Source organism: Echiichthys vipera (assembly GCF_963691815.1).
Source record: "Echiichthys vipera genome assembly, chromosome: 15".
Lineage (NCBI taxonomy): Eukaryota > Metazoa > Chordata > Actinopteri > Perciformes > Trachinidae > Echiichthys > Echiichthys vipera.
The window spans coordinates 25,985,961-26,012,646 of record NC_139840.1 but is presented as its reverse complement, the minus strand read 5'-3'; the positions used below and the strand labels follow the sequence as shown (position 1 = coordinate 26,012,646).

General features: G+C 39.6%; 1 protein-coding gene across 1 annotated transcript; it reads left to right on the top strand.

Annotated features, from left to right (window-relative positions):
* Positions 1-5,286: 5,286 nt before the first annotated feature.
* Positions 5,287-24,940, top strand: LOC310958278 (myosin-7-like). Its single transcript, XM_083929139.1, has 39 exons — positions 5,287-5,309; positions 5,427-5,465; positions 5,652-5,864; positions 7,515-7,658; positions 7,765-7,921; positions 8,009-8,036; positions 8,339-8,444; positions 8,836-8,928; positions 9,008-9,071; positions 9,166-9,264; positions 10,075-10,178; positions 10,995-11,133; positions 11,251-11,369; positions 11,462-11,611; positions 11,736-11,906; positions 11,997-12,306; positions 12,425-12,498; positions 12,584-12,789; positions 12,881-13,004; positions 13,518-13,654; positions 13,764-14,019; positions 14,146-14,388; positions 14,490-14,666; positions 14,774-14,919; positions 15,040-15,130; positions 15,233-15,622; positions 15,721-15,847; positions 15,986-16,104; positions 16,201-16,397; positions 16,635-16,818; positions 17,413-17,578; positions 17,659-17,783; positions 17,863-18,171; positions 18,263-18,466; positions 18,589-18,885; positions 19,272-19,376; positions 19,499-19,594; positions 20,104-20,238; positions 21,532-24,940. The coding sequence occupies exons 3-39, from the start codon at positions 5,664-5,666 to the stop codon at positions 21,550-21,552; spliced, it is 5,814 nt and encodes a 1,937-aa protein (XP_083785265.1). The 5' UTR covers positions 5,287-5,309; positions 5,427-5,465; positions 5,652-5,663; the 3' UTR covers positions 21,553-24,940.
* The last annotated feature ends 1,746 nt before the right edge of the window (positions 24,941-26,686 follow it).

Sequence of the window (26,686 nt, the reverse complement as noted above, 5' to 3'; positions counted from 1 at the left end):
GGAGTAGGAAGACAGTCCCGGTCCACGGTGCAAAGGTGCCTATAAGCAAGGGGGAAGTGAAGGAGATGTGACAATACAGTCCAAACAAAATAACTTAAGGCTACAGTCGATATTCTGTTATGACTTTACTCTTGAAAGATTATTTCTTATGACTTAATTCTCAAAATGTAAGATCTTTTTTCTAACAGTGGCACTCAGACTCTATCACATATATGCCCTCACCTACAATCACTAACAATCTGTAGTGCTTAAATAAAATATTATGAAACGGTTGCAAAACAGTGTATTCTTCTATTTTAAAACAATGAGTGGCTTCATGGAACATTGCCAAGTAAATACCTTATTCAATGCAACTAAGGTGTATCATAATTACTGGTCAGTAACAAAGAGTTAGTTATATTTCGAATTATAAATATAAAAACAATATGGGATACAGTACATCTCTCTCTCTCTCTCTCTCTCTCTCTCTCTCTCTCTCTCTCTATATATATATATATATATATATATATATATATATATATATATTTATATATAAATAGCATTACAACTTAGGTAACCAATAAAGTTGCCACCATCCATTGCCTAAATAGAGATAGATAAAATAAATCCCTTTTTCTTAAAATAGAGTTAAAGAAAGCCAGAGAGCCTCAGCCTCAAGGTCATCAGTAAATCGGCGCTCATACTCAGGCCTACCATAATACCATGCATAATCGTTTGCAGCTGCTCAGTAAATACAAGTGCAAGCCTGCATGTTCCTCCAAAGGCGCTTGGGGGGATTTCAAAGAATCCGTGAACAAATATCTAGTTAATATACTGCGATAATTCAAGAGAAAACAACAAATTATTATCAATGTTCTTTTATAAACTGAAATAAGAGGGCTATCTTTACCTGTTTGTCCAGACTTGGTGCTGGTGCCGGATCTCAGTCATTGTTATCGGAGACTGAAAAATGATTTGGGACAGGAAGGAGGCAAGGGAGGCCCCAGACCCCCATTGTGTGAAATTCAGAGAGTCCTGTATCTTCTCTTATTAAATGTCACGTCCATAACTCCCCGAGCGGACAAGCAGGTATCTGTTAGCAAATGAAAGCACATTCACACCTATGCTTAAAGAGGTGCAACAAATGCAGCACTGTATGTGTTGTGGATTATCAGCATGATTAACAGGACATCTGAGCCCATGCTCGAGTGAATAAGAGGACTGACCAAAGATGCAACACTTCACTGCTTCTATAATTAGACCATCTTTAACATGATCTTTAACATGGTATATGATGCTTAGGGTCTTATCTCAGCAGTTAAAAGCGATAATCTTTGACACTGTTGTAAAGTTTTTATACAAAACAACTGCTAATACCACTGAGTGGTCTCACACAAAGGTGATTTAGTTTGAAGCCAGTTCATAAAAGATTTTACGTATGCAGGCCTGACCCATGTCTCTCCAGGGGAAATTCCTCACTTTGCTTTCCCAGCAGCAACATCAGTTGTTTTTTGGAAAAAGTAAAATTGGTTACTTACCATGAGTAGCAATAAATACCATGGTTGAACCGAGAAAGAAAGGAGCACAACCTAAACTCAAAGTCATTAGCAGAATATCCAGGGAGGGTAATGTAACCCTTCAAGGTCCACACAAGGTGGTTAAAGTTCAAGTAAAATCAAGCTAAAATTAGTATGTTACTTAGGTTTAGGCACAAAACTACTTGGTTAAGTTTAGACGACAATACTACTCGGTTAGGTTTAGAAAAAGATTATGGTTTGGGTTAAAATGGGTACGTCTGTTATGTAATTAAGCTTCAGTTTCACATGGGATGGGACCCGAACTGCACAGGAACCGTGTTCTCCTGGGTCAAAGTCCGGTGCGTTTGATCCAACCACCAACCTCCTCTCTATACGTATCTAATTAACAACGTTTATGTGTTTCGACGTAAACTAAGCATTGGGATCATGTTTCCTTTAATGAATAGAAGTTTGACCTGTGAGGTCAGTGTTATCGTCACTCGGTCTTTAGCAGGGGCACGGAATCTCGCACTTCCATTTGGCACCACGACGCCAGCTGTCAGTAACAGCTATCAGAATGGAAATAATCTCAGCACTTGTCACTAGCTGTTGACCCTCCTTTTATCTCTTAGCCTCTGAAGGGGCTGTGATTGCTGGTGCTAGTGACTGGCTGTGCATTAAAGTTGCTATACAGAATTACAATGCATGTTGTGCAAGTTTTATGAGTTATTGTTATTATTCAAATAGTGTATCAGAGTTTTTCCACTTAAAATAAAACATCAACCTGAATATTTGATATCTAAATAGTTTAGAGCTGCAAGGATTAATCTATTATTATAATCACCAACTATTTTGATAATCAATTAATCATTTATTAAAGAAAATAATAGTCACAATTCTCTGATTCCAAGCTTGTTAAATGTGAATATTTTTTGGTTTCTTTCCTCCTCTGTGGCAGTAAACTGAATATCTTTGAGTTGTGGACAAAACAAGACATTTGAGGATGTCGTCTTTAACTTTAGGAAAAACTGATCCATATTTTCACCATTTTCTGACATTTTATAAACCAAATCCATTAATTGAGACAATAATTGACAATGAAATGATCATTATTTGCGGCCTTAAAATAGTTGGCGATTAGTTTAATACTTGGCAACTAATATATTCATGTTTACAGCGAGTTATAGGGTGTATATGTACTTTTGGAGACTTTTAACGGACTACATTTCAAAGCTATCTGAATTATGACTGGAATCTAATCCTGCGATAAATCAGAAGCAGCTCAGCTTGGACTCAGACTCCACACAGAGGTGGCTTTTTAAATGTATCAGTAAAAGTTGACGGGATGTGGGATATACCCGTCATTCACTGTGTATTTCTGTGAGACAGAACCCGGTGTGAGGCCGTCGTCTGCTCCAACTGATCCGAGATGGAGGCAAAGGCATGGCCCCGAAAGCCTCTGTGGCTGTTCTCCTCAATCAGTGCAGTGTGTTGAGCAGGAATTTCACACAGTTATCTTTGTCCTCAAAGACACAATGCCTTGTCAACGGGACTGTAACTGGGGGGCCAGCTCTCGCCCACTGCTGACTGATAATGGGAGAAGGCTTCCACAGTGACCTTGGAGCATAACATGCTGACATAGCCCTCTATTGTGTGTCATCATTAATGCCTTACAGTGAATCTCAAGCATGTCACCTGTGCCAGGCCGCTGTCTGTATTGCCTGACACTTGTCGCCTGGTTAATCTCACAGACGTTCTTTATTTAGATCGGCCCATCTGGTATTTGATAGCTGTTTATGTTACCATAAAGTCCATTCTATGATAACTAAATAATATGTTACCCCTGCCGCACTGCGACTCTACTTAAGCCTTCTGGGTAATTGAGACCCATACATGACATAGTTCTCTGGAATATCTCTCCAGATATTGTCTGTCTTCCTTTGTGTTTAGACAACAAAACCCGTAGTTTACATTTATAGAATACTTTGGATTATCGTAAAGCATTCAGACAATGTGAACGATCTTTTTGTTTTTTTATTTTTTGCTGCTGTTACAACATGCATTGATAATGTTTTTTATTTGTTCTTTGTAAAAGCAAAACTTCATAGGATATATGATGATTTTATAGATTTTATAGACTTGTGTTTTGTTTTGTGCTGATCATGAAGGAAAGATTACAGTGTTATATATAATATACACCAAAGATGTTTCCTTTCATTTTCATTTATAATGTTATACTTGCCTTTTTAAACAAATACATTTATTGAGATTTTTACAAATGCATATTTATCTCCCCTTTACCCTTATCGCACCTAGGGCTGCAATATTCTGTGTATATTCAAAGTTTTAAACTTTCCCATTCCATAACGTGAATTAACGTGAATTAACAGGGACTTTGGGGTATACTAACTGTAGTTACCCTCATCTAAAGACATAAATATAAACATTTTGTATTCTCATAAGCAGATATGCATGAAAACAGTTGTAATAAAAGCAAAAATTAAGTGACATTTTTGTGAATAGAACATTAATGGATTCTTTCAACTATACAAACACATTTTGATTTTGTAATTGCTAGTTAATGTAAATATTTAGCCCAGTGATAGAATCAAAATGGACCTGACTGAATGTAGTACCTGAGGTCAGATACAGCAATGAGGCCTTAAAAGCCCTGCTGTATTGTGCAATTGTGCTAATTATCTGTGCATGTGATGGAAGAATGCAGTGTACAATCAAATACAGTTAGTATAAATTAACCTTAAATGTTCAGTTTATTCCTGATAATTCACATTAATCTATATATTTCCATTGATTCCCTTATAGTAATGGTAATTCCCATATATTCCAATTAATTCTATCAGTTAATTCCCATGTATTCCCAAATATTCCTGTTAATAATCATATATTCCAATTAATTCTATCTGTTAATTCCCATGTATTCCCAAATATTCCTGTTAATAATCATATATTCCAATTAATTCTATCCGTTAATTCCCATATATTCCTGTTAATTATCATACATTCTCATTAATTCCTATGGAAAGTTTCCAACTCTTTTGCAAAAAAAGGGTAAAAATTCAGCTTCCCATGGAAAATTTCTAGAAAGTTTCCATTAAATTCCAGACATTTTCCATTTATGTACCACCCTTCACTCTGCTACTGTCAAAAATCTGACACAAAGTTGCTAAAAAGCAAATCAAACAATAACAGTAATGATTAAATAATTTAATGTAGACATTCTTTAGTAATCATCGATTTGCCTGATTGAAAAAAAAGGTTTTACCAATAACTTATGGAAGGTAAAAATTAAACTGAAATGGTTTTGACGTCCAGAAGTTGAATATATCTCCATCGATTTAAATATCCCCACATCTGAATCACACACCAAATAATAACTACATTTAAACAGTTTTTGTTCAGTGTCTTAAGTGAGTATGCTTCTGCTCAGTGCAGCATGAATTATTCCCGTAATAGAAGCACACTTACGGGATGATGAGAAAGGAATTACTGCCTGTGTCTATTTAAAGATTGCGTCGTGGTCCCCTGGCTGCTTGAGGATACCTATGATTAATCACCGCAGTGCATGGAGCACCTAATATGGCCTCGTCAGGAGACCCCATCACTGATAATACTCTGACCCGCTGATTTCTATATTGCTCTCCGCCACTTATCCTCCCTTCATGTAGCCCTAACCCGATGCAGACACAATAACATTCCTGGCCCCTGAACGCTCCGCCATATTTGGCAGAGAGGCTTTGTTTATAAAGAGGACTCATGGTGACACCCCTCCATAGGTCACCATTCTATCTCAAGGTAAGGTGCAGAGACAATGGCCTACAAATCACACAATACACTTTGACACTGAAGCTTTACCTGCATTGGTGTGCACTGCAGATGGGTTTCATCAGTTTGCATCATCTCTTTCCTCAGGACCATTACACCTCGGTCTCCTCAGTAGGGCTTGGAAAGGTAAGAACATCTGAGAGATTAAAATGTATTTCATTTATAATGTGTGGAAAAAAATTTAAATATAATGCCAATAGATGATAACTTAACATAAAACAGACTCTGTATTAAAATAAGCATTATTTTACCATGTAGTTTGATAAATTAATAAACAGTTGAATGTCAATTAAGATTTTTTTTTTTCTGCAGACAAGGTGAAAAATGGGTGACGCTGCCATGAAAGATTTTGGGGCAGCTGCCCCATACCTGAGGAAGTCAGACAGGGAGCGTCTGGAGGCCCAGACCCGTCCCTTCGACATGAAGAAGGAGTGCTTTGTTCCTGATACAGATGAGGAGTACGTGAAGGCTTCCATCACCAGCCGAGAGGGCGACAAAGTCACCGCTCAGACGGAAAAAGGGAAGGTCAGTGACGGATGGTTTCCTAACTTACCACAGCGAGAGATGATTCAGGTTCATTCGACCTTTTGACAGTAGCAGAGTGAAGGTATTAACAGATATAATTAATGGTATTATATGATAATTAACAGGAATATATGGACATTTTAGGGTAATTTATACTAACTGTATTTGATTGTGCACTGTGCATTCTTAATTATGTAATTATTTATACTTTCAATGATAGAACCACAGTTATTTACACTGCTGTCCACTCACTATTTAAGCTAGAGCATCTCATGACGCTACAGTTATTTAGTCACACAAAGCAGAGATTGATTCACAGAGGCATGGTGCCCCCTCCGACAGGGATTGAAGCTAACTTCGGAGTGTCTAGTCTGTAAGCCTCTCTTAAGTGCCAAAAGCCTCTCCGTAGACTCTTGTTGGTTGGTCTAGACTCTGAAATTAACATTAACCTGGCAGCAGTAGTAAACTTGCAGCTTAAATAATATAATGCAATCCAACAACTGTTATAATCTAGAAGGGGGCTGTCGTTTACTAAAGTGTATCTACTTGTACTCTTAAAGTCAGGCCATTGGGATGCTGGTAGAAAGGTAGAGGAGGGTCATGGCTGCAGGAAGAAGACAGTTGGAAGCTGGACAAGTCATCTTTGCCTCAGCCTAATTTAATAATGAGAAAGGCACCAGCAGCCTACCCGCACCCCAATGGCCTGACTTTAAGACTATGAGTAAGGGTGCAAATGTGCTCCTAAGTTGAAAAACGTGCATAAAGTGCATAAAGAACCTTTGGGGCAAATCAAAAAAGAATCAAATAATGTGTTTTTCCTTAATAAAGGGACACAAGAAGACATTTACACGCAATGTTTTTATAATTATTTCTGCTTCAAAACTGTATCCATTTAATAATTATACTTTTAATGATAGAACCCCAGTTATTTACACTGCCCTCCACTCTATTTAAGCTAGAGCATCTCATGACGCTACAGTTATTTATGAATACAAACTGGAAAATACAGAAAGGTATGCATGTTAACAGGAAATAAACTTACTGTACAGTTGAAGAACAGGAGCAGGTTAAAGGGTTAATTGTCTCTGCTCTGCCTCACTGATCAAGCTGCCACTGCAGACTGCGCTTCCGTGCGTCCCAAACGTTCGCACCAGAGGTGTTTTTACAAATGAACAACAAACTGCAAAAAGACTTTGTTACTGAGCAGCTTTGTGAACTCACAGTAACTCAGTTTATTCACACACATGTTCCTAAATATATTTTACATTTTGCAAGCATCTATTTTTAGCCGCAAATTTCCTACAGTGTATTCTAGGGTTGTCAAAAGTATCAAAGTTTTGATGGGTTTCAAAATGAGACGTTCCACATTTGATATCGAAAATACTGAAACTACAAGCACTGTGTGCAGGGAAAAAGTATTATAAAGTATTAAGTACTTTTTTGTGTGCCAAACGTTTTTCTTTTTTACATGCTATCAAAAGAGGTATCGAGTATCGTATTTTTACGCTGGTATTGTATCGAAGTTTAAAATTGTGGTATTGTGACAACCTTAGTGTGTTCACACAAGACATCACTTGTCATTTTTGGAAAGTAGCTGAATTCTGCAGGGTTAATAACAGTCTATTAATATTGACTATCTCCTTTTTTCAGACCGTCACAGTGAAGGACTGTGATGTACACCCTCAGAACCCGCCAAAGTTTGATAAAATTGAAGACATGGCCATGTTCACTTTCCTCCATGAGCCCGCTGTGCTGTTTAACCTCAAAGAGCGTTATGCAGCATGGATGATCTACGTGAGTTAAAAGCTTAGCAAAGATTGTACTCCTGAACTACAGTACAGCTACATCCTACATTTATTTATCAATGGCGACTATAACTGTACCTTTCTCTTTCTCATAGACCTACTCTGGGCTCTTCTGTGTGACTATCAACCCCTACAAGTGGCTGCCAGTCTACAACCAAGAGGTGGTTGTTGCCTACAGAGGAAAGAAGAGGGCTGAGGCTCCTCCTCATATCTTCTCCATCTCTGACAATGCCTACCAATATATGCTAACTGGTAATTCACATGAACTTATCCTACGTTCACAGAAAGGTGAAGTGTAAAAATGGGCCAAGAATTCTAACGTAATCTTCTCTTTTCCAGACAGAGAAAATCAGTCAATTCTCATCACGTAAGTTATGTTTCCATGACTGGGTTCAGAGATTGTTGTTGTAATACTGTTTTATTAGATGCAATAGACCAATGCAAAACAATTACATTTTTAAAAAAAGTGATAGATTATAGTCATTATGGATGTAATAGTCATAGAGTTGTCTTTGGAAAAGACAATTCCATGTATTACATTGAAAAGGTATATCAATAATGACTGATTTGCATTTTTGTTGATTAATCAAGACTCTGGCTAGTTCGATATGATGTACTACGCGTTGCCCATTTATCAATTTCTCAAAACAATCCAAATTGTGTCTTCAGTGGAGAATCTGGTGCTGGAAAAACTGTCAACACCAAGAGAGTCATCCAGTATTTTGCCAGCATTGCAGCTGGAGGCGGGAAGAAGGACGCAGGCTCTGAGAAAAAGGTGACGATGCTGAAATTCATTCATTCATTCATTCATTCATTCATCTTCAACCGCTTGTCCCTGTCGGGGTCGTGGTGGGCTGGAGCCGATCCCAGCTGACATCGGGCGTGAGGCGGGGTCCACCCTGGACAGGACGCCAGTCTATCACAGGACACATAGAGACGAACAGAGACAGACAACCATTCACACCTACGGGTGATTTAGAGTCATCAATGAACCGAACACCTGCATGTCTTTTGGATTGTGGGAGGAGACTACAGAATCCTAATGGCACCATGGTTCATTTTCTTTATTTGAACAAATGTTGCACTTATGCATTCTTTTAGGGGACATCGTATCATTTTCTTTAGTGTTGAACGATCTAAACAGATGTTGCACTTCTGTCTTTTAGGGTACTCTGGAGGATCAAATCATTCAGGCTAACCCAGCTCTAGAGGCCTTTGGTAACGCCAAGACCATCAGAAATGACAACTCCTCCAGATTTGTGAGTTTCTGCCTGTAATGAAGAGCCTTATTTTTTTTGCAATAATTCTATTTTAACATGTTTTTGTCATGAATTTTAGGGCAAATTCATCCGAATTCACTTTGCAGCCAGTGGGAAACTGGCCTCAGCTGATATTGAGACATGTAAGAAGTCTTTTCTCTAAACCTTCATCTTGTCCCTTCACATGTTGAATAATCACCTTCCCACTTGCTGAACATAATGCAAATGTCTTCACAGATCTGCTGGAAAAGTCCCGTGTCACCTTTCAGCTCAAGGCTGAGAGAGATTACCACATCTTCTATCAGATTCTGTCTCAGAAGAAACCTGAGCTGCTTGGTAAATAAAAACAACCGATCTTTACACCAGAAACAAAAACTAGTAGTAATTATGTTGCTATTTTTATTTTATTAAATGAACCAGGACTAAAACCTCTTTTTCAAAAGTGTCGTAGCCAGGCAGCAGCATAAATAACAAACATTCATTCATCTTCAACCGCTTATCCTGGAGTCGGGGGGGGGGGGGGTGCTGGAGCCGATCCCAGCTGACATTGGGCGTGAGGCGGGGTACACCCTGGACAGGACGCCAGTCTATCGCAGGGCACATAGAGATGAACAGAGACAGACAACCATTCACACCTACGGGCAATTTTAGAGTCATCAATTAACCTAACACGTGCATGTCTTTGGATAGTGGGAGGAAACCGGAGAACCCGGAGAAAACCCACGCAGACATGACACCACCGTGTAGCCCCTAAATAACAAACATATAACAATTAAATCAAAACAAAAAATTAATTGCAGTCTAATGAGATATCAAAATATTATTCAAAATTTGAAACATCCACAACCAGATGTGCCTACTTCCAAGTCTCCTAGAATCGTTTTAATGCGTCCAATGAAACCAGCACCCAAAGATTTAGGTAGTTTTGAGCTTCTGAACTTTAGAATGAATAAGTTCTGGGACAATAACTTCCCATACTTTTTTTCGTAGAACGTAGAGCTGTAGGTAAAATCGAAAACAGTCCAAGAACAGCCTCATAAATAAAAGTTTTCCAAAGGTATAGTCTACAGGTAGACATGGCTGACCATCCAACCGGAACACACAAAGAATGCATACAAAATCTAACATTTCGCTTTTGCTTTTCAGAGATGTTGCTCATCACCAACAACCCCTATGACTATGCCTTCATCTCCCAAGGAGAGACGACAGTAGCCTCCATCAATGATTCTGAAGAGCTGGTGGCCACTGATGTGAGTAGGGATGTACCATGATGTCTTTCACATCTCACAAAAGATAAGAAATATAAAGTAAAAGTTGTTAATAGGTGGTAGTACTCCAATTCATGCATTTTGCTATTCTGGACCTCAATGAGTTTACTGAAAAATAAAGTTTTATCAATAAGGGTTATTGAAAAAGAAAGAAAATAATTTATTATTGCTCTATCTTCTCAGCTATTGATATATGATTATAAAACTTGATGTCACTTGTAACCCAGTATCACTGTGTCCCTGGTATGGCCTGAACGACTTTTAATTTTTTTTTAGAGCAATATCGATTTTAGAAAAAAAAAATAAAGCAAGAATAAATTCCTGTATGGCGGCGGTGGAGTCAATAAAGACCTTTTCTATGTGGTTATGTGGACCTATATGACTTGGCAAAGGAACTCAGAAGTCTGCTTTCCCAAACAAATAAGTAAATTAAAGATTATACACTGAGAAAATAAAGAATAGATAAATATATAATATAGCTAAATAGTGATGTATGTTTAGTATCAGTTGATTGCTGACCATTACATTAAGAATGCGTAAAAATATAATAAATATCTAATGATGTCTGAATCCCTCCATGCACTGTTTTTATGTGCTCTATAAAAAACGGTTTTCATATCGGCACGTATCGGACACTTTGCCAATACTGACAGATACCAATATGTCTGTGATAGACCAATATAGATTACAGATTATATTGGGTGATTGATATCGGTCTGGCTCTTGTCCCTAAATGAGAGCGAAAATGATTTTAACAGACCGGATTGGATGCCTTTTAACACTCCTCTTCTCATTCAGGATGCCTTTGATGTGCTGGGCTTCACCCAAGATGAGAAGAACGGCATTTACAAGCTGACTGGTGCCATCATGCATCATGGAAACATGAAATTCAAGAACAAGCAGCGTGAGGAGCAGGCGGAGGCTGATGGCACTGAAGGTGAGGAAAGCTCTCTGAAGCCTTGAAATGTAACAAACGGGATATAAAACATGTCAGGTTTGTTTATGGAGAGATTATCCCTATTGAGAGATTTTACATTTATAATTATCTTCTCAGTTGCTGACAAAATTGCATATCTGATGGGCCTGAACTCTGCCGACCTCATCAAAGGTCTCTGTCACCCAAGAGTCAAAGTAGGAAATGAGTGGGTCACCAAGGGACAGAATGTCCAGCAGGTAAGAATAAAACTCTAGAGGCGTCCTTTAAAGTACAACAGATGAAGGAAGCAACACACAATAAAGGTTATTTGATGTTAAATTTTCTTTAGGTGTACTATGCTGTTGGTGCACTGTCTAAATCAGTGTATGAGAAGATGTTCCTGTGGATGGTGATAAGAATCAACCAATCCCTGGACACCAAGCAGCCTCGTCAGTACTTCATTGGTGTACTGGACATTGCTGGATTTGAGATCTTTGATGTGAGCTTCTTTTATTTATGTTAATATAACCTATATTATACAGTCAACTTCATTTATTCAACTACAACTTCTGCAATTGAATGAATTAAGTAAATGAGGATACTTTTGTTACTTTACATTACAGTTCAACACCTTTGAGCAGCTGTGCATCAACTTCACCAATGAAAAACTGCAACAGTTTTTCAACCACCACATGTTTGTGCTGGAGCAGGAAGAGTATAAGAAAGAGGGCATTGAATGGACTTTCATAGATTTTGGTATGGACTTGCAGGCCTGTATTGACCTGATTGAAAAGGTGAGACACAGGGATGTTACATGTTCATGAATACAAATTAATTCTAAAATAGATGGTCTGTTAAAATGACTTGATTTTTTGTTCCATCAGCCCATGGGTATCATGTCCATCCTTGAAGAGGAATGCATGTTTCCCAAAGCCTCTGATACCACCTTTAAGGCTAAGCTCTATGACAACCATCTGGGGAAATCTGGCAATTTCCAGAAGCCCAGAATTGTCAAAGGAAGACCAGAGGCCCATTTTGCCCTGATGCATTATGCTGGAACTGTTGATTATAATATCAACAACTGGCTGGTGAAGAACAAGGATCCTTTGAATGAGACGGTTGTAGGACTCTACCAGAAGTCTAATCTCAAGCTGTTATCTTTGCTCTTTGCAAATTATGCTGGAGCAGAATCAGGTATGAATAAACTGAATGTCAATATTTGATCAAACGTGTCACAATGAGAACTGCAAGAGTGAATACTTCATGTTATCTGTCTGTTAATGTAATCTAATTAGTTGTACACTGGTTCTAGCTGATGGTGGAAAGAGTGGCAAAGGAAGCAAGAAGAAGGGTTCATCCTTTCAAACTGTGTCTGCTTTGCACAGGGTGAGTAAATGGCGATGTAAACCAATGACTGAGATATGCGTCACCTTAACTTGGTTATTAACACAGGGTTTAAATACCTCCACAGGAGAACCTGCACAAGCTGATGACCAACTTGAGGTCTACTCACCCTCACTTTGTTCGCTGCATCATCCCCAATGAGACCAAGACTCCTGGGGCCATGGAGAATCCTCTGGTGATGCACCAGCTGCGCTGTAACGGTGTGCTGGAAGGCATCAGGATCTGCAGAAAGGGCTTCCCCAACAGGGTCCTCTATGGAGATTTCAAACAGAGGTATTATCTAATATGTCAAATGTTTAATCACATGCTTAACAATTCCAAAACAAAATGTAAATAATGTTGTTTTTTCTGCTTTCTATTACAGATATCGCATCCTGAATCCTGCTGCCATCCCTGAGGGTCAGTTCATTGACAGCAAAAAGGGAGCTGAGAAACTTCTTGGGTCTCTGGATATTGATCACAGCCAATACAAGTTTGGACACACTAAGGTAATTCATAAAAGAGAAAGAACCACTGTTACTAATGTTTAATGTATAATTTGGAAAAACAGTTATATTAGTAACCGAAGAATGCCACTTATACAGCAGCTTTAACCAATATTTGTCAGCAGAACCTCTGGTTACACCAGACAAAATAGACCTGTATCAGCCAAATCCATGCATGCTGCATTAAGCAAGGGTTCATTTAAGAACAAATTTTCATTTCCAATAGTTCCTGCCAGGAAACAGGTTCTTGAACTGGTTTTGTTCAAAATTGTTCAAACCCTGGTGCCATCTAGCGAACTAGCCCAGGTTTCCACCAGTTTTGCACCTAACCATTGTGTAACCATTCATTCTTGGTAGAAATTATCTGAAAGGTTCAAAATCTGGCGTACGAAACAAAATGGAACCTGTTCCCTGTTGGTTGAAATGCGCTATGAGAGGAACAATATATTATTTCTTCTTTGAAAAGTCTTAAGTCCTTATGTGTAACACCTGGTGGATATCTACATGATCCTTAAGGTGTTCTTCAAGGCTGGTCTTCTTGGGCAACTGGAGGAGATGAGGGATGACCGTTTGTCACTTATCATCACTGGGATCCAGGCAAGAGCAAGAGGTCTGCTGGCAAGAGTGGAGTTCCAGAAGATTTATGAAAGGAGGTAAGAGGAATCAGGAATTTAAAATGAACTGAAACAAAGCAAATAATATGATTTGTAGGGATTGTGTTTTGTTTAAGTTGTGGTAAGAACTTCGGTTCATCTTTGACAGAGATGCACTGTTGGTGATCCAGTGGAACATCCGCGCCTTCATGGGGGTCAAGAATTGGCCGTGGATGAAGCTGTTCTTCAAGATCAAACCTCTGTTGAGATCTGCTGAGGCAGAAAAGGAGATGGCCAACATGAAGGAAGAATTCCTAAAGCTGAAAGAGGCTTATGCAAAATCTGAAGCTCGTAGAAAGGAACTAGAGGAGAAAATGGTCTCTCTTCTTCAAGAGAAGAACGACCTGCAGCTCCATATCCAGGCTGTAAGTCTAATGACAGCACTCTTAACATGTCATCGACAAAATAAATAAATCATACATATGTATGCATTTGTGTCTATTGCAACTTATGTTAACAAAGTTACCGAATGAATGCCCATTTGATTTCAGGAGCAAGATAATCTTGCAGATGCTGAAGAAAGATGTGAAGGGCTGATCAAATGCAAGATTCAGATGGAGGCAAAAGCCAAAGAGCTGACAGAGAGACTGGAGGATGAGGAGGAGATGAATGCTGAACTGACAGCTAAGAAGAGGAAGCTGGAGGATGAGTGCTCTGAGCTGAAGAAAGACATTGACGACTTAGAGTTAACTCTGGCTAAAGTGGAGAAAGAGAAGCATGCCACAGAGAACAAAGTATGAAAATGACTTCCTATTCGTCTCAATGTTAAGTGCATGAACAAGTAGCATATTTCTAACCTGTACACTTTTTTCAATACTTATCACTCATTTCCCAGGTAAAGAACCTGGTCGAGGAGATGTCTGCTTTGGATGAAATCATTGCTAAGTTGACCAAGGAAAAGAAAGCCTTACAGGAAGCTCACCAGCAAACACTGGATGATCTGCAGAGTGAGGAAGACAAAGTTAACTCTCTGACGAAGGCCAAAGCTAAGCTGGAGCAGCAAGTGGATGATGTATGAAATCTATGTATAGTCACAACCTAATTTAAAAGTGTTAAGCAAGATCATATGCTCCTTGCATATTAGGAAAATATTTAACTTTCTTTAATGATATTGTCCAGCTTGAAGGTTCTCTGGAACAAGAGAAGAAGATTCGGATGGATCTTGAGAGAGCTAAGAGGAAACTAGAGGGAGACTTGAAATTAAACCAGGAGAGCCTAATGGACCTGGAGAATGACAAGCAGCAGCTGGAAGAACATCTGAAAAAGTAATCAAATGATTCTATTGTACAGTATGTATATATCTAAACCAGTACACAACAGCTGTACAGATGCAGGCAGAGCAGATGACCAGTTATTCTAATTCTCACTCCTGTATTTCACCACAGGAAAGATTTTGAACTCAATCAGCTCAACAGTAAAATAGAAGATGAACAGGCCATAACAATTCAGCTTCAGAAGAAAATGAAGGAACTCCAGGTAAGGGATGATTCATGTCCAATGAGCCTGTGAATGTCCAATGTTTCAGAATTGGTAGAACACTCAAAAGTTAGTAGCGACTAAATAATTCTGCCCTCACAGGCCCGCATTGAAGAGCTGGAGGAAGAGCTGGAGGCAGAGCGAGCTGCCCGAGCTAAGGTGGAGAAGCAGAGAGCAGACCTGGCCAGAGAGCTGGAGGAGATCAGTGAGAGGCTGGAGGAGGCTGGCGGAGCAACATCTGCCCAGATTGAGATGAACAAGAAGAGGGAGGCTGAGTTCCAGAAACTCCGCAGAGACCTTGAAGAGGCCACTCTGCAGCATGAAGCCACTGCTGCCACGCTCAGGAAGAAACAAGCTGACAGTGTGGCTGACCTGGGAGAGCAGATCGACAACCTGCAGAGAGTCAAGCAAAAACTGGAGAAGGAGAAGAGTGAGCTCAGACTGGAGCTGGATGACGTGGTCTCCAATATGGAACATATTGTGAAGACAAAGGTTGGCTAAACTGAATTTCTTGCTAATGTTGACATCGCACAGATATGTGGGGATTTGGGGTTTAACAGGAATATTTCCAATATTTATGTTGAATCTAGACAAATCTAGAGAAGACATGCAGGACTATGGAAGATCAGATGAATGAATATAAGACCAAATATGAAGAGGCTCAACGCTGCATCAATGACTTTAATCTGCAAAAAGCAAAACTTCAAACTGAAAATGGTATGTTCTTTTTTGGGGGCTTTATTACAAACTGATATCTACTTTTTTCATGACTACTGAGAAAACCAGAGAAAGGTTTTTGGTGATACATGGTTTGTTGGGGCACTTAAAATGAAATTATGCATTTGCCCATACCAGGTGAACTCTCAAGGCAGATGGAGGAGAAGGAGTCTCTGGTATCTCAACTGACAAGAGGAAAAATGTCCTACACTCAACAGATGGAGGACTTAAAGCGACAACTGGAAGAGGAGACCAAGGTGAAATTAAGTTTCAGTGCAGTAACTTCACTGGACAGTCATTTCTATCTCAATTGTATTACAGAGTTACTAATTCATATGATTTTGTTTCGACAGGCTAAGAGTGCCCTGGCCCATGCAGTGCAGTCTGCTCGTCATGACTGTGACCTGCTCAGGGAGCAGTATGAGGAGGAGCAGGAGGCCAAGGCAGAATTGCAGCGCAGCATGTCCAAGGCTAACTCTGAGGTGGCTCAGTGGAGAACTAAGTATGAAACTGATGCCATCCAGAGAACTGAGGAACTGGAGGAGGCCAAGTAAGACAGTTTGAGATCCAAATTCATGATTTGATGTGTAATTCCTAAAGTGACATTTTACTTCATCTAGCAGATCAGCTTTTTGTTTGTGTTATGTTCCTACTAAAATGTAAGACGAACAAAAAGTTTGTCTGTTAGATGACTGAGCAGCCAGTCATATTTGTTGAATTTATTAGAATGTATGCGCACTGCACACCTGCTGGAACATTAAGTGATTTGAATGATCGATTTCTAAAGGAAAAAGCTGGCTCAGCGTCTGCAGGATGCCGAGGAGGCTGTTGAAGCAGTGAATGCTAAATGTTCATCTCTGGAGAAGACCAAACACAGGCTGCAGAATGAGATCGAAGATCTCATGGTGGATGTGGAGAGGTCTAATGCTGCTGCTGCTGTTCTGGACAAGAAGCAAAGAAACTTTGACAAGGTGAAATACTACAAAGTATTTGTGAGACACAAAAGAGGAGCTCTTGATTCTTCTGCCAAATGATACTTGATATTTATTTATCATTTATTATGAGTCTGAGCCGTTGTACCACAAGTAAATATCAGGAATTCATTCTGATTTTAACCTTTTAACCTGCTATTTCTACTATGTCTGGCTTCATGATGAAACACATTCACATCTTGGAAGAGCCCAGCTCCAACTACAGAGCAGCTTCATTGAAGCAGCTAGGGGTTACGTCCATCACTCAAAGGAACCCTTAAAGGAGTTTTTAAAGCCACAGTTTGTAAAATTAGAAAAAGTCTGACTTCCCAGTGGTAGTATCAAAAAATACGCTATAGTATATCCTGAGATGAATAAGCTAAAATATTAGTCATCTGTAAAAGATGCACATATTGGCTTTAAGAGGGGAAATGACTCTCCATTGGTCCAAATATGTCTATTTAAAATTTAATGAGCGCATTTGTTTGGGGTTTGTTTGAGATTTATATGTTCTCCCTTTTGGTGTGCCGTTTCCTCCTTTCTCCATTCATCTGTTGAACATACAAATATTGCTGGCCTTTGGATCCACTGTAGGTCCTGTCTGAGTGGAAGCAGAAATATGAAGAGTCTCAGTGTGAGCTTGAGAGCTCCCAGAAGGAGGCCAGGGCTCTGAGCACTGAGCTCTTCAAACTCAAGAACTCTTATGAGGAGTGTCTTGATCATCTGGAGACAATGAAGAGAGAGAACAAGAACTTACAGGGTAAGATCCACTGCCGGGATGTTCAACAACATACATTCAACTGTAAAGCCATCTTAATCACACTGCTTGACTTTACACAGAGGAGATTTCTGACCTCACTGAGCAACTTGGTGAAGGCGGAAAGAGCATCCATGAACTGGAGAAATTACGGAAACAACTGGAACAGGAGAAAAGTGAGATCCAGTCAGCTCTTGAGGAAGCTGAGGTACAGACCCTCTGAATGAAACATTTTACGGTCAAACTGTCTGCTGTTATGTATAACCCTGTGCCCTCCTGTTCAACAGGCCTCCCTGGAACACGAAGAGGGTAAGATTCTAAGAGCCCAGCTTGAGTTCAATCAAATTAAAGCTGATATTGAACGCAAACTAGCTGAGAAGGACGAGGAGATGGAGCAGAGCAAGAGGAACCTGCAGAGGACTATTGACACCCTGCAGAGCTCTCTGGAAGCTGAGTGTCGTAGCAGGAATGAGGCTCTCCGTTTGAAGAAGAAGATGGAGGGAGACCTCAATGAGATGGAGATCCAGTTAAGCCAGGCCAACAGGCAGGCAGCTGAGGCCCAGAAACAACTGAAATCTGTCCATGCACATCTGAAGGTAAACTACAAAAGGAAAGGCTCACTTTCTTAAGATGTTGCAACTTCAAAGTGATTCTAAACATGAGTGTGGTTGATATCATCCCATTAAGGATTGCCAAATTCAGCTGGATGAGTCTGTTCGGGCCAATGATGATCTTAAAGAGAACATCGCCATCATTGAGAGACGCAACAACCTGCTTCAGGCTGAACTGGAGGAGCTCAGATCTGCTCTGGAACAAACTGAGAGAGGACGCAAACTTGCTGAGCAAGAGCTGCTGGATGTTAGTGAAAGGGTGCAGCTACTGCACTCACAGGTGAGACCGAGCTCAATTATTGAAACAACAAATGACTGGTTTTCTTGGACATCATAAAGAAAGTAAAGGCTTTATTATTTCACAGTGCAGTAACAATTTCTTAAATCTCATAAAATTTGCAGAACACCAGTCTGATAAACCAGAAGAAGAAACTTGAGGTTGATGCATCCCAGCTTCAAATTGAAGTGGAGGAAGCCGTGCAGGAGTGCAGGAACGCTGAGGAAAAGGCCAAGAAGGCCATTACTGATGCTGCCATGATGGCAGAGGAGCTGAAGAAAGAGCAGGACACCAGCGCTCACCTGGAGCGCATGAAGAAGAACATGGAGCAAACCATCAAAGACCTGCAGCACCGCCTGGATGAAGCTGAACAGATCGCCATGAAGGGGGGCAAGAAGCAGGTGCAGAAGCTTGAGGCCAGGGTAAGAAAATTTGACAATATACAAACATCACACATTTCTGATTGTAGAATTGTCCGACCCCCATTCATTTTAGATTTATAAAGCTGAAGTATTACATTTTGAACTCTAATCCTGAAGAAAAAGGTATGTTTATTAATTTACTAGATGATCTATATCAACTTCACCAGGTAGTTGCCAACTATGTCCTTCTGCTGTTTGATTATGGGCCGTTACAGCGCGTTTAACAGAGCTTTAAGACTGAACAATGCTGTAAAATCAAATCAGTAAGCTGAGAAAAAGCTCTGTAGAGCCACAGAATTGTCTGATAATTCTCCTGGAGTTAAATGTTAAGATATATTGATTGATGCAGCTGGGTTTTCTAATGAATCCTTTTCTGATGTTTACAGGTGAAGGAGCTGGAGAATGAGGTGGAGTCAGAGCAGAGGAAGAGCAGTGAAGCAGTGAAGGGAATCCGTAAATATGAGAGACGCATCAAAGAGCTCACGTACCAGGTGATTTTTCATGTGCCTGTAACCATAACCTATACAAATAGCAACAAGTGTGTGTGTGTTTTCAGCTATAAAACATATACTATCAACAGGCATCTTCTTTTATATCCCCTTGATCTATACAGACTGAGGAAGACCGCAAGAATATGGTGCGTTTGCAGGATCTGGTTGACAAACTGCAGCTGAAAGTCAAAGCCTATAAGAGAGCTGCTGAGGAGGCTGTAAGTGCTCACCATCTATTGGGTGTTTCTGATCCAAACATACTTCCCTTATAAATGTCATAGCTACAGTTCATTGCAAGTATATTTTTATATAGTCCATATCAGGGGTGTCAAACTGATCCGGTAAAGAGCCGCTGTGGCTGTAGGTTTTCCTTCCAACCAAGCAATAAGACACACGGCCCAACAAATTCATTGTGTGAAGGCAGTTCAGGTGATTGAATAAGTCGACTCACAAGTGTTCTTGCTTGGTTGGAATGAAAACCCGCAGCCACAGCGGCCCTTTACCGGATCACTTTGACACATGTGCGTTATATAGATGCTAAAATACCCCTAAAACACTAGCAGCTTTTGGATTTTAGCCAGAAATCATGAAAAGCCTCCTGACTTGTTTTCTCCAAACCAATGCCGAAGATGTTTATTCTTTCCACTGAAGACCAAGTGATTCCCCAGGTTCGTTGCCTTTTGTACTGATATAATATCATGCCCTGTGTTTTTGTTGGATGCTGCAGGAAGAGCAGGCCAATACTCATCTGGGAAAGTTCCGTAAACTGCAGCACGAGCTGGATGAGGCTGAAGAACGAGCTGACATCGCTGAGTCTCAGGTCAACAAGCTGCGAGCCAAGAGCCGTGACGTGGGTTCCAAGGTAAGACGCCACGCTACTCTTCATAAGCATTCAGTGAGATCCATTTAAACGGTTTTATTTGTGAAGAAAAATCAGTCATTATAGAAATGTTCATCACTTTAAGTGGGAGTAAACAAAGCAGACCAGTCTTTTTATAGATCAAATTTATTTAGATTAGTTTAATATTAGTGCAAATTAGTGTTGGTGATGATGTAATTTTTGTCACATGGAAGGCACCGTGACAATTTAAGCGCTAACTACAGCAGAACTACTAAGGCTGGGCGATATGACCACAATCTTCCATTAAGATATAAGTAATTTCATATCTTGATAACGAAAATATATCACGGTATAGCATGTTTACTGGTAATTCAATATAGCGTTTATGAAATAACCACAGGGCAAAGCCTATTTATGTAAACTCCTGGGACTATATTCTAATTTTATAAAGAACTTTATGGCAAAATGAAAATAACGTGCAAGGTCCAAAACTTAAAACATTATCCAAACGACATGAATATTGCTCTAACAGTTTGGTCGCTAGTTTTTCAACATCACTATAGAAACGATATAGAAGAATACAAACGTTTTTTTAAATTGTTTTGACAATATTTATATAAAATCAACTAGCCCTAATAAATACCAAAGATTAAAACTGTTATTATATTTAAAATGTTTTTCTTTTTGCCTATTTTTAAAAAAAGAAACAGTGTGTTTTTAACCCTTTGTTGAACAGAGAGCACCATCTGGTTGGTAAATAAAGAAAATGCTTTATGAAGCTTAATTTGACCGTATAGAAATAAAGACACCAAACAATGTGTGTTCCAGCTTGTGGACAGTTCCTGCGCTGTCGTTATTTGACCTTATGCAGTGAGTGCAACATGCTAATGTCGTGGCTAACCTAACCTAACGTTAAAAGAAGAAAGAGAAAATGATTTCCACAGATTTCAGGCTTGGATTCACAGTTTTAAGTGTCAAAAAAACAACAATCCAACATTTAATAAATTAAATAAAAATAAACATGGTTCTTTAACTTTAGCTTTCATCCGAAACACAGTGCTACATCGTTTGGACTCATTTAATTCCACAAATTCAACATTGATTTTTTGGGCATTTCAAATAATTTGTGCTCTGAACATCATACTTTACAGTAAATAAATGCTGACAGTTAAAAAAAAACCTCATTCATGTGGAATTATTGTCAGAACCACTAACTTGTCACATCTTTAGCCAAGTTGGTAACTTTGTTGAGTCTTGTTGGTCCTCTGTCACTAATCCGTCTCTCTTTGTCTACTCTTTTATTCTTCATCATAGAAAGGGCTCGATGAGGAGTGAAACTCAGACGGCCACCTAAGACCCCTGGGATCTCCTGTGCTGTTGTCCCCCTTTCACTTCAAAGTTACTCTGTAGAATAAAGAAAAGTGCATTCAAATTAACGAGCAGTCCTCATTTTCACTCAGGTAGAATTCTGCACATTGAGCTGTGTTTATCACCAGTGGAAACACTTCTGGGGCCCGTTTCACAAAGCAGGTTTAGTGAAAACTCTGAGTCTGTTAACCCTGAAATGAGGGAAACTCTGAGTTTTCCGTTTCACAAAGGGAGGTAACTCAAACCAGAGACAGAGGGGTAACTCTAGCCTGTTTCACAAAGAGAGGTAACTTAAACTCTTGGTCAGTTACCATGGTAACATGCTCTCTGAACCTAACCTGGTCGGGACCAGGATTTTCTCAGCAAACCTTGAGTTTCTCTCTGTCTCCGCCCTCTTTCAGCCACACACGGTGTTTGATTTCCTCATTCATTCAGTCAGCGGGCGAGTTTTGGCGTAGTATAGTTCTGTCGTCTGTTTTTTCAGAAAATCATTGCAAAAATCAGACATTAGAAGTTATATTAGTTGGTGACCATTTCCACTACCATGGCGTGTCCTTTTGATAATGATCCCGTGGATGAAGGTGCAGCATTACTGCGCAGAGAATTAAATATTCGTCGGGAGATGATTATCAGACCACGCATAGACGTCTTTGCATTTCCAGCGGTACCGTAGTTGTGCCGTATTCAGCACCCCTGCCGTGAAATGCACCCCCTCGCATTATAGGTGGAAACAACAGCCTTCTGATCCAGAAAATCACCTATAATGCGAGGTGGCGCATTTCACGGCAGGGGTGCTGAATACGGCACAACACCGTTTCATGTCACAGTCCATCATTTACATACACAACCTCATCCGTCCTTACATTTCCAACATTAACAACCAAAGTCATGCTCTCACATCCCAGCAGATAGTGTGTTGCGCTGCGTTTTTTTGCAAAGGGGAGTTTTTTATACAACATATAAAACTGCCACTTACGGTAATATTTACTTTATAATGTAAAACATGCTCAAAATGAGGCGTCACTATGAGGTGGTGTCGATGTTTTACCTGTTTGAACGATGTTTTTATGTTTCATCTTAAGCTGCTGCCAAGTGCGCTTCTCCCCCGTGTGAAGCACCTAAATTAAATTAATTTATAGGCTCCCACCCAAGCAGTTTCCCCTGTGAGATTACTGTGATTGCAACAGGACTACATTTAAACTTACGCACTGACCCGAGCAGCAATGTTCTCCCACGCCGTCTCCCTCTCTTTTGCTGCTGCAGCGGTGTAAACCTGCTCAAACTCTCCGTATGAGCGCATTAATATTTCCAATTCCAGTAGTAGCCTAGCACGCCTCTTCCCCGTTGCTATGGTGACTCGTCGAATCAGGGCTCCATTGATGCTGTCTTTTTTTACTTGTGGTGCACGCGCTTAACTCCAGGTCAAACTACTCCGAGTTGTACAAACTAATGCAAATCTGCTGTTCTGGAACTGAAAACTCAGAGTTTCCTATCTCAGAGTAGATCAACTCAGAGTTCAGGGTTAGACTCAGAGTTTGTTGAACCTGCTTTGTGAAAAGGACCCCTGGTAAATGTTTTTCAGAGTAAAAACAGAAAAGCATATGCAGCCAATCAATACCTTAGTGCGCAATCACACTGTCCTTCCGTACCGTGCCAAAACAGGTTTTACGGGTAAAGCCTAGTTCGTTTGACCAGTGTGAGTGCAACCGCTCCGCGCCTAGCTGCGTGTTTGCAAATGTACGAGAACCAGCGTGCGCACGTGTACGAGCACGAGGCCTACGGCGGTTCTGACGTCATTTTATGTGTGCCTGTTCGGACATAGAAAAAAGAAGGAGGGACAATGTGCGGACATTTAAAACAATGGCGGCAAAAAGTTCACGTTGGTGTGATGTGGAGGTGGAGTGTTTACTGCAGATTTGGTCGATGAAAATATTCCAAAACAGTCGACAAGACGCACAAAAACTCTGAGGTCTACGGAAAGAATTGTAAGCAAAGCGACGCATCGCGATGACGTCATCAATGCGTGTGACGTGTTACGGCGTGATGACGTATAGGCAGCAAGAAGCATTTGCTGAGGCCCAGGTAGTGTGAGTACAAACGGGCCTGGAGGGGGGGACAAGTACCCTAAAGCACGGGGCACGGGACAGAGGCAAAGTGTGAGTGCACCCTTACACAAAACGAATGAGTTCACTTTGTGTGGAGGGTCACAAACGGAGAAAGGTCACTCCTGCCACCATGTGCTGACACTCTGAACTGTTCTCTGACTTTCTATCGCTGCACACGTTTGTGACAATGTGACACACAGGTTTTATTTCACTGTGTTTCATTAACTGTTAGCATTTTTAATAATTTAAAATAAAATAAAAACTAGTGTTGTCTCTACCTGGGTAATTTTGTCTATGTAGGATTAAATTAGGCTTAGAATGGTTTATTTCAAACACAAAAATAAATAAATAATAGAAAATAAACATACAGTACATTTAAATAACAAACTTAAATATACAGATTGTAATAAACAAAATTATTAGTAAATATTACACGTCAAAAAGGAGTATGAAGACATTTTCACTTGTCTTGTCCTATCCCTTCTCCATAACTTAAATTAAATCATATTTATTAAATATACAGGGCCTATAGAAAGTCACTTGAAATGATAATACATAAAAAATGATTGACACATTTTGCTCTACGACACTCAAAGTGACATTTCTTTTTCAAAATTTCTGAAAATTAATAAAAAATGAAAAACTAGAATAGCAGGGTTGGAAAAGTGATGACTCCCCTTAGAATGACCATTACACCTGTACTGCACTGTACACCTAAACAACTACACCAGTGTAACCCAAATATCCACCAGGTGTCAATCATATATAATTTAAACAGTTACCTCACATTTATCGCACCAATCCTTCCCCATCCCGATACATCGAATTATTGGTTTTTTTTATAAATCGTCTTATCTTTAGTTATATTTGGACGTTGCTGTACATCTATATTCAACCCATTCCACAAATTCAGCCTGCAAATACATCAGGTTGACAATATATTGGAACAATATTGGCTCTTTTGAATATATTGTATATATGAGTTAGTAAAGGTTCCTAGTAAGTAGTAAAGGACAACAACAAGAAAACTGTAAAGAAATCTGTGAATAGACTGAAAAAGAACAGAGCTCCTCAAGTAATTCTTTTAGAGCGCAATCCCAGTGTCCGTGCGTCCCGTGCTTTAGGGTCCTTGTCACCCCCTCCAGACCCGTTTGTACTCACACTACCTGGGCCTCGGAGAATGCTTCTTGCTGCCTATACGCCGTAACACGTCACACGCATTGATGACGTCATCGCGATGCGTGGCTTTGTTTACAAAAACAGTCGAAAAGACGCACAAAAACTCTGAGGTCAGAGTTTTTGTGCGTCTTTTCGACTGTTTTTGAATCTTTTCATCGACCAAATCTGCAGTAAACACTCCACCTCCGCATCACACCAACGTGAACCTTTCGCCGCCATTGTTTTAAATGTCCGCGCATGGTCCCTCCTTCTATTTATCGCAGGGCACATAGAGACAAACAGAGAGAGACAACCATTCACACCTACGGGCAATTTAGAGTCATCAATTAACCTAACACGTGCATGTCTTTGGACTATGGGAGGAAACCGGAGAAAAGCCACGCAGACACCGGGAGAACATGCAAACTCCACACAGAAGGGCCCCAGCCGGGATTCAAACCAGAACCCTCTTGCTGTGAGGCGTCAGTGCTGACCACCAAACCACCGTGCTGTGGTTTCTTCACCTAGAACAAATATAAACCTAGGGGAAAACCTGGATTATCATTTCAATCCAATGGCAGTTAAAAAATAAGTGCACCAACATTTGCATTAACTAAAAATCAAAGCCTGAAACTTTACCCAGTCAACACCGTAGAACAAAAGAATCCCAATAATCAAAAATAACAGATTTCCTTTATGGTGCTGTTGGAGATGCTACCATGGCCATCTGTGAAACATGACCCTGAAAGTGTCAATAAGACAAACACTGCACTACAGATTTGATTTTAACAAGTTGTATCGGCTTACAGAGTCCTAAAATCATGAATCACATTGTGTCATAAAACAAGTGAAATAAATTTGCAACCTGTTTCAATTTTTTAAAAATCAGCTTTTTCAAGAATTATCTGGAATGAAGTGTCATTTTCCTGGAAAACGTGCACCCATCTCGCCTTCATCTGTCTTTTCAAACTGCACTGTAACAAGTGGAACTCACTAAATCTTTATTATCGATTAATCTAAATAACAAAAGTCTTGAAAATGTGTTTTTTACAGTGTGACGTGTCTTTTACACTAAATACTACTTGTTTCTACAACTTTAGCTTGAATATCTGTGAAAGTTAACTCCAGAAAATCTTTAGATGTCATAGATTTATTTTATGAATCCAATATTATTGCACAGAAGCACATAAAGGCCTTCCAGACAAGACCAGAACAGTTTTGGAATTAGACTTTCACTGACACTTTACATCTTTAATGTATTCAGAGTATTCAGTTGTTCATTTTAAGCACCTAACTGCAGCTAACAGTTTACGTATCTACTTTTACGTTTGGTTACACGTTAGTATGAAGTATTCAATAAGACACAATACTTATTGTGAAGTATATAGTATTATTCACTGACATTGTTCTATTTTATTCCAATGGGTGATAATTTACTTTTACCGTAAATATATGTATAGACGTCTGTCATGATGATATGCTGTAATGTAATCTTCTCATGCTCTTTCTACACATTTTTAATGAACCTCAATCAGTACTTCTGGTCTTTAAATATCAATCAATACTGTACAAATATCTTAATAATAATGAAACCATATCACCCAGCTAGACTATATAACATGCTGCAATACAATGTAACACAATTTACTTTACTATTGAATGCAATCATTATAAACTGTTTTAGTGAAACAGAATTGGTAAATTAAACTTAATACAATACAAATGAATAAAAAGCTGAAATTAAAAAGAGTACCTGATCAATAATCAGCATTGCTTACAATAAATCTGTCTTCTAGCTGAATCTATGACAGGCTTACCGTACTTCGTTCTTCTGCAGC

Excerpts from the sequence above, each read along its gene's own strand:
- LOC310958278 (XM_083929139.1), top strand. The coding sequence starts at position 5,664 with ATGGGTGACGCTGCCATGAAAGATTTTGGGGCAGCTGCCCCATACCTG. Across the intron at positions 8,037-8,338 it reads AATCAGTCAATTCTCATCAC|TGGAGAATCTGGTGCTGGAA; the intron begins GTAAGTTATGTT and ends TTGTGTCTTCAG. Across the intron at positions 20,239-21,531 it reads GCCGTGACGTGGGTTCCAAG|AAAGGGCTCGATGAGGAGTG; the intron begins GTAAGACGCCAC and ends TCTTCATCATAG.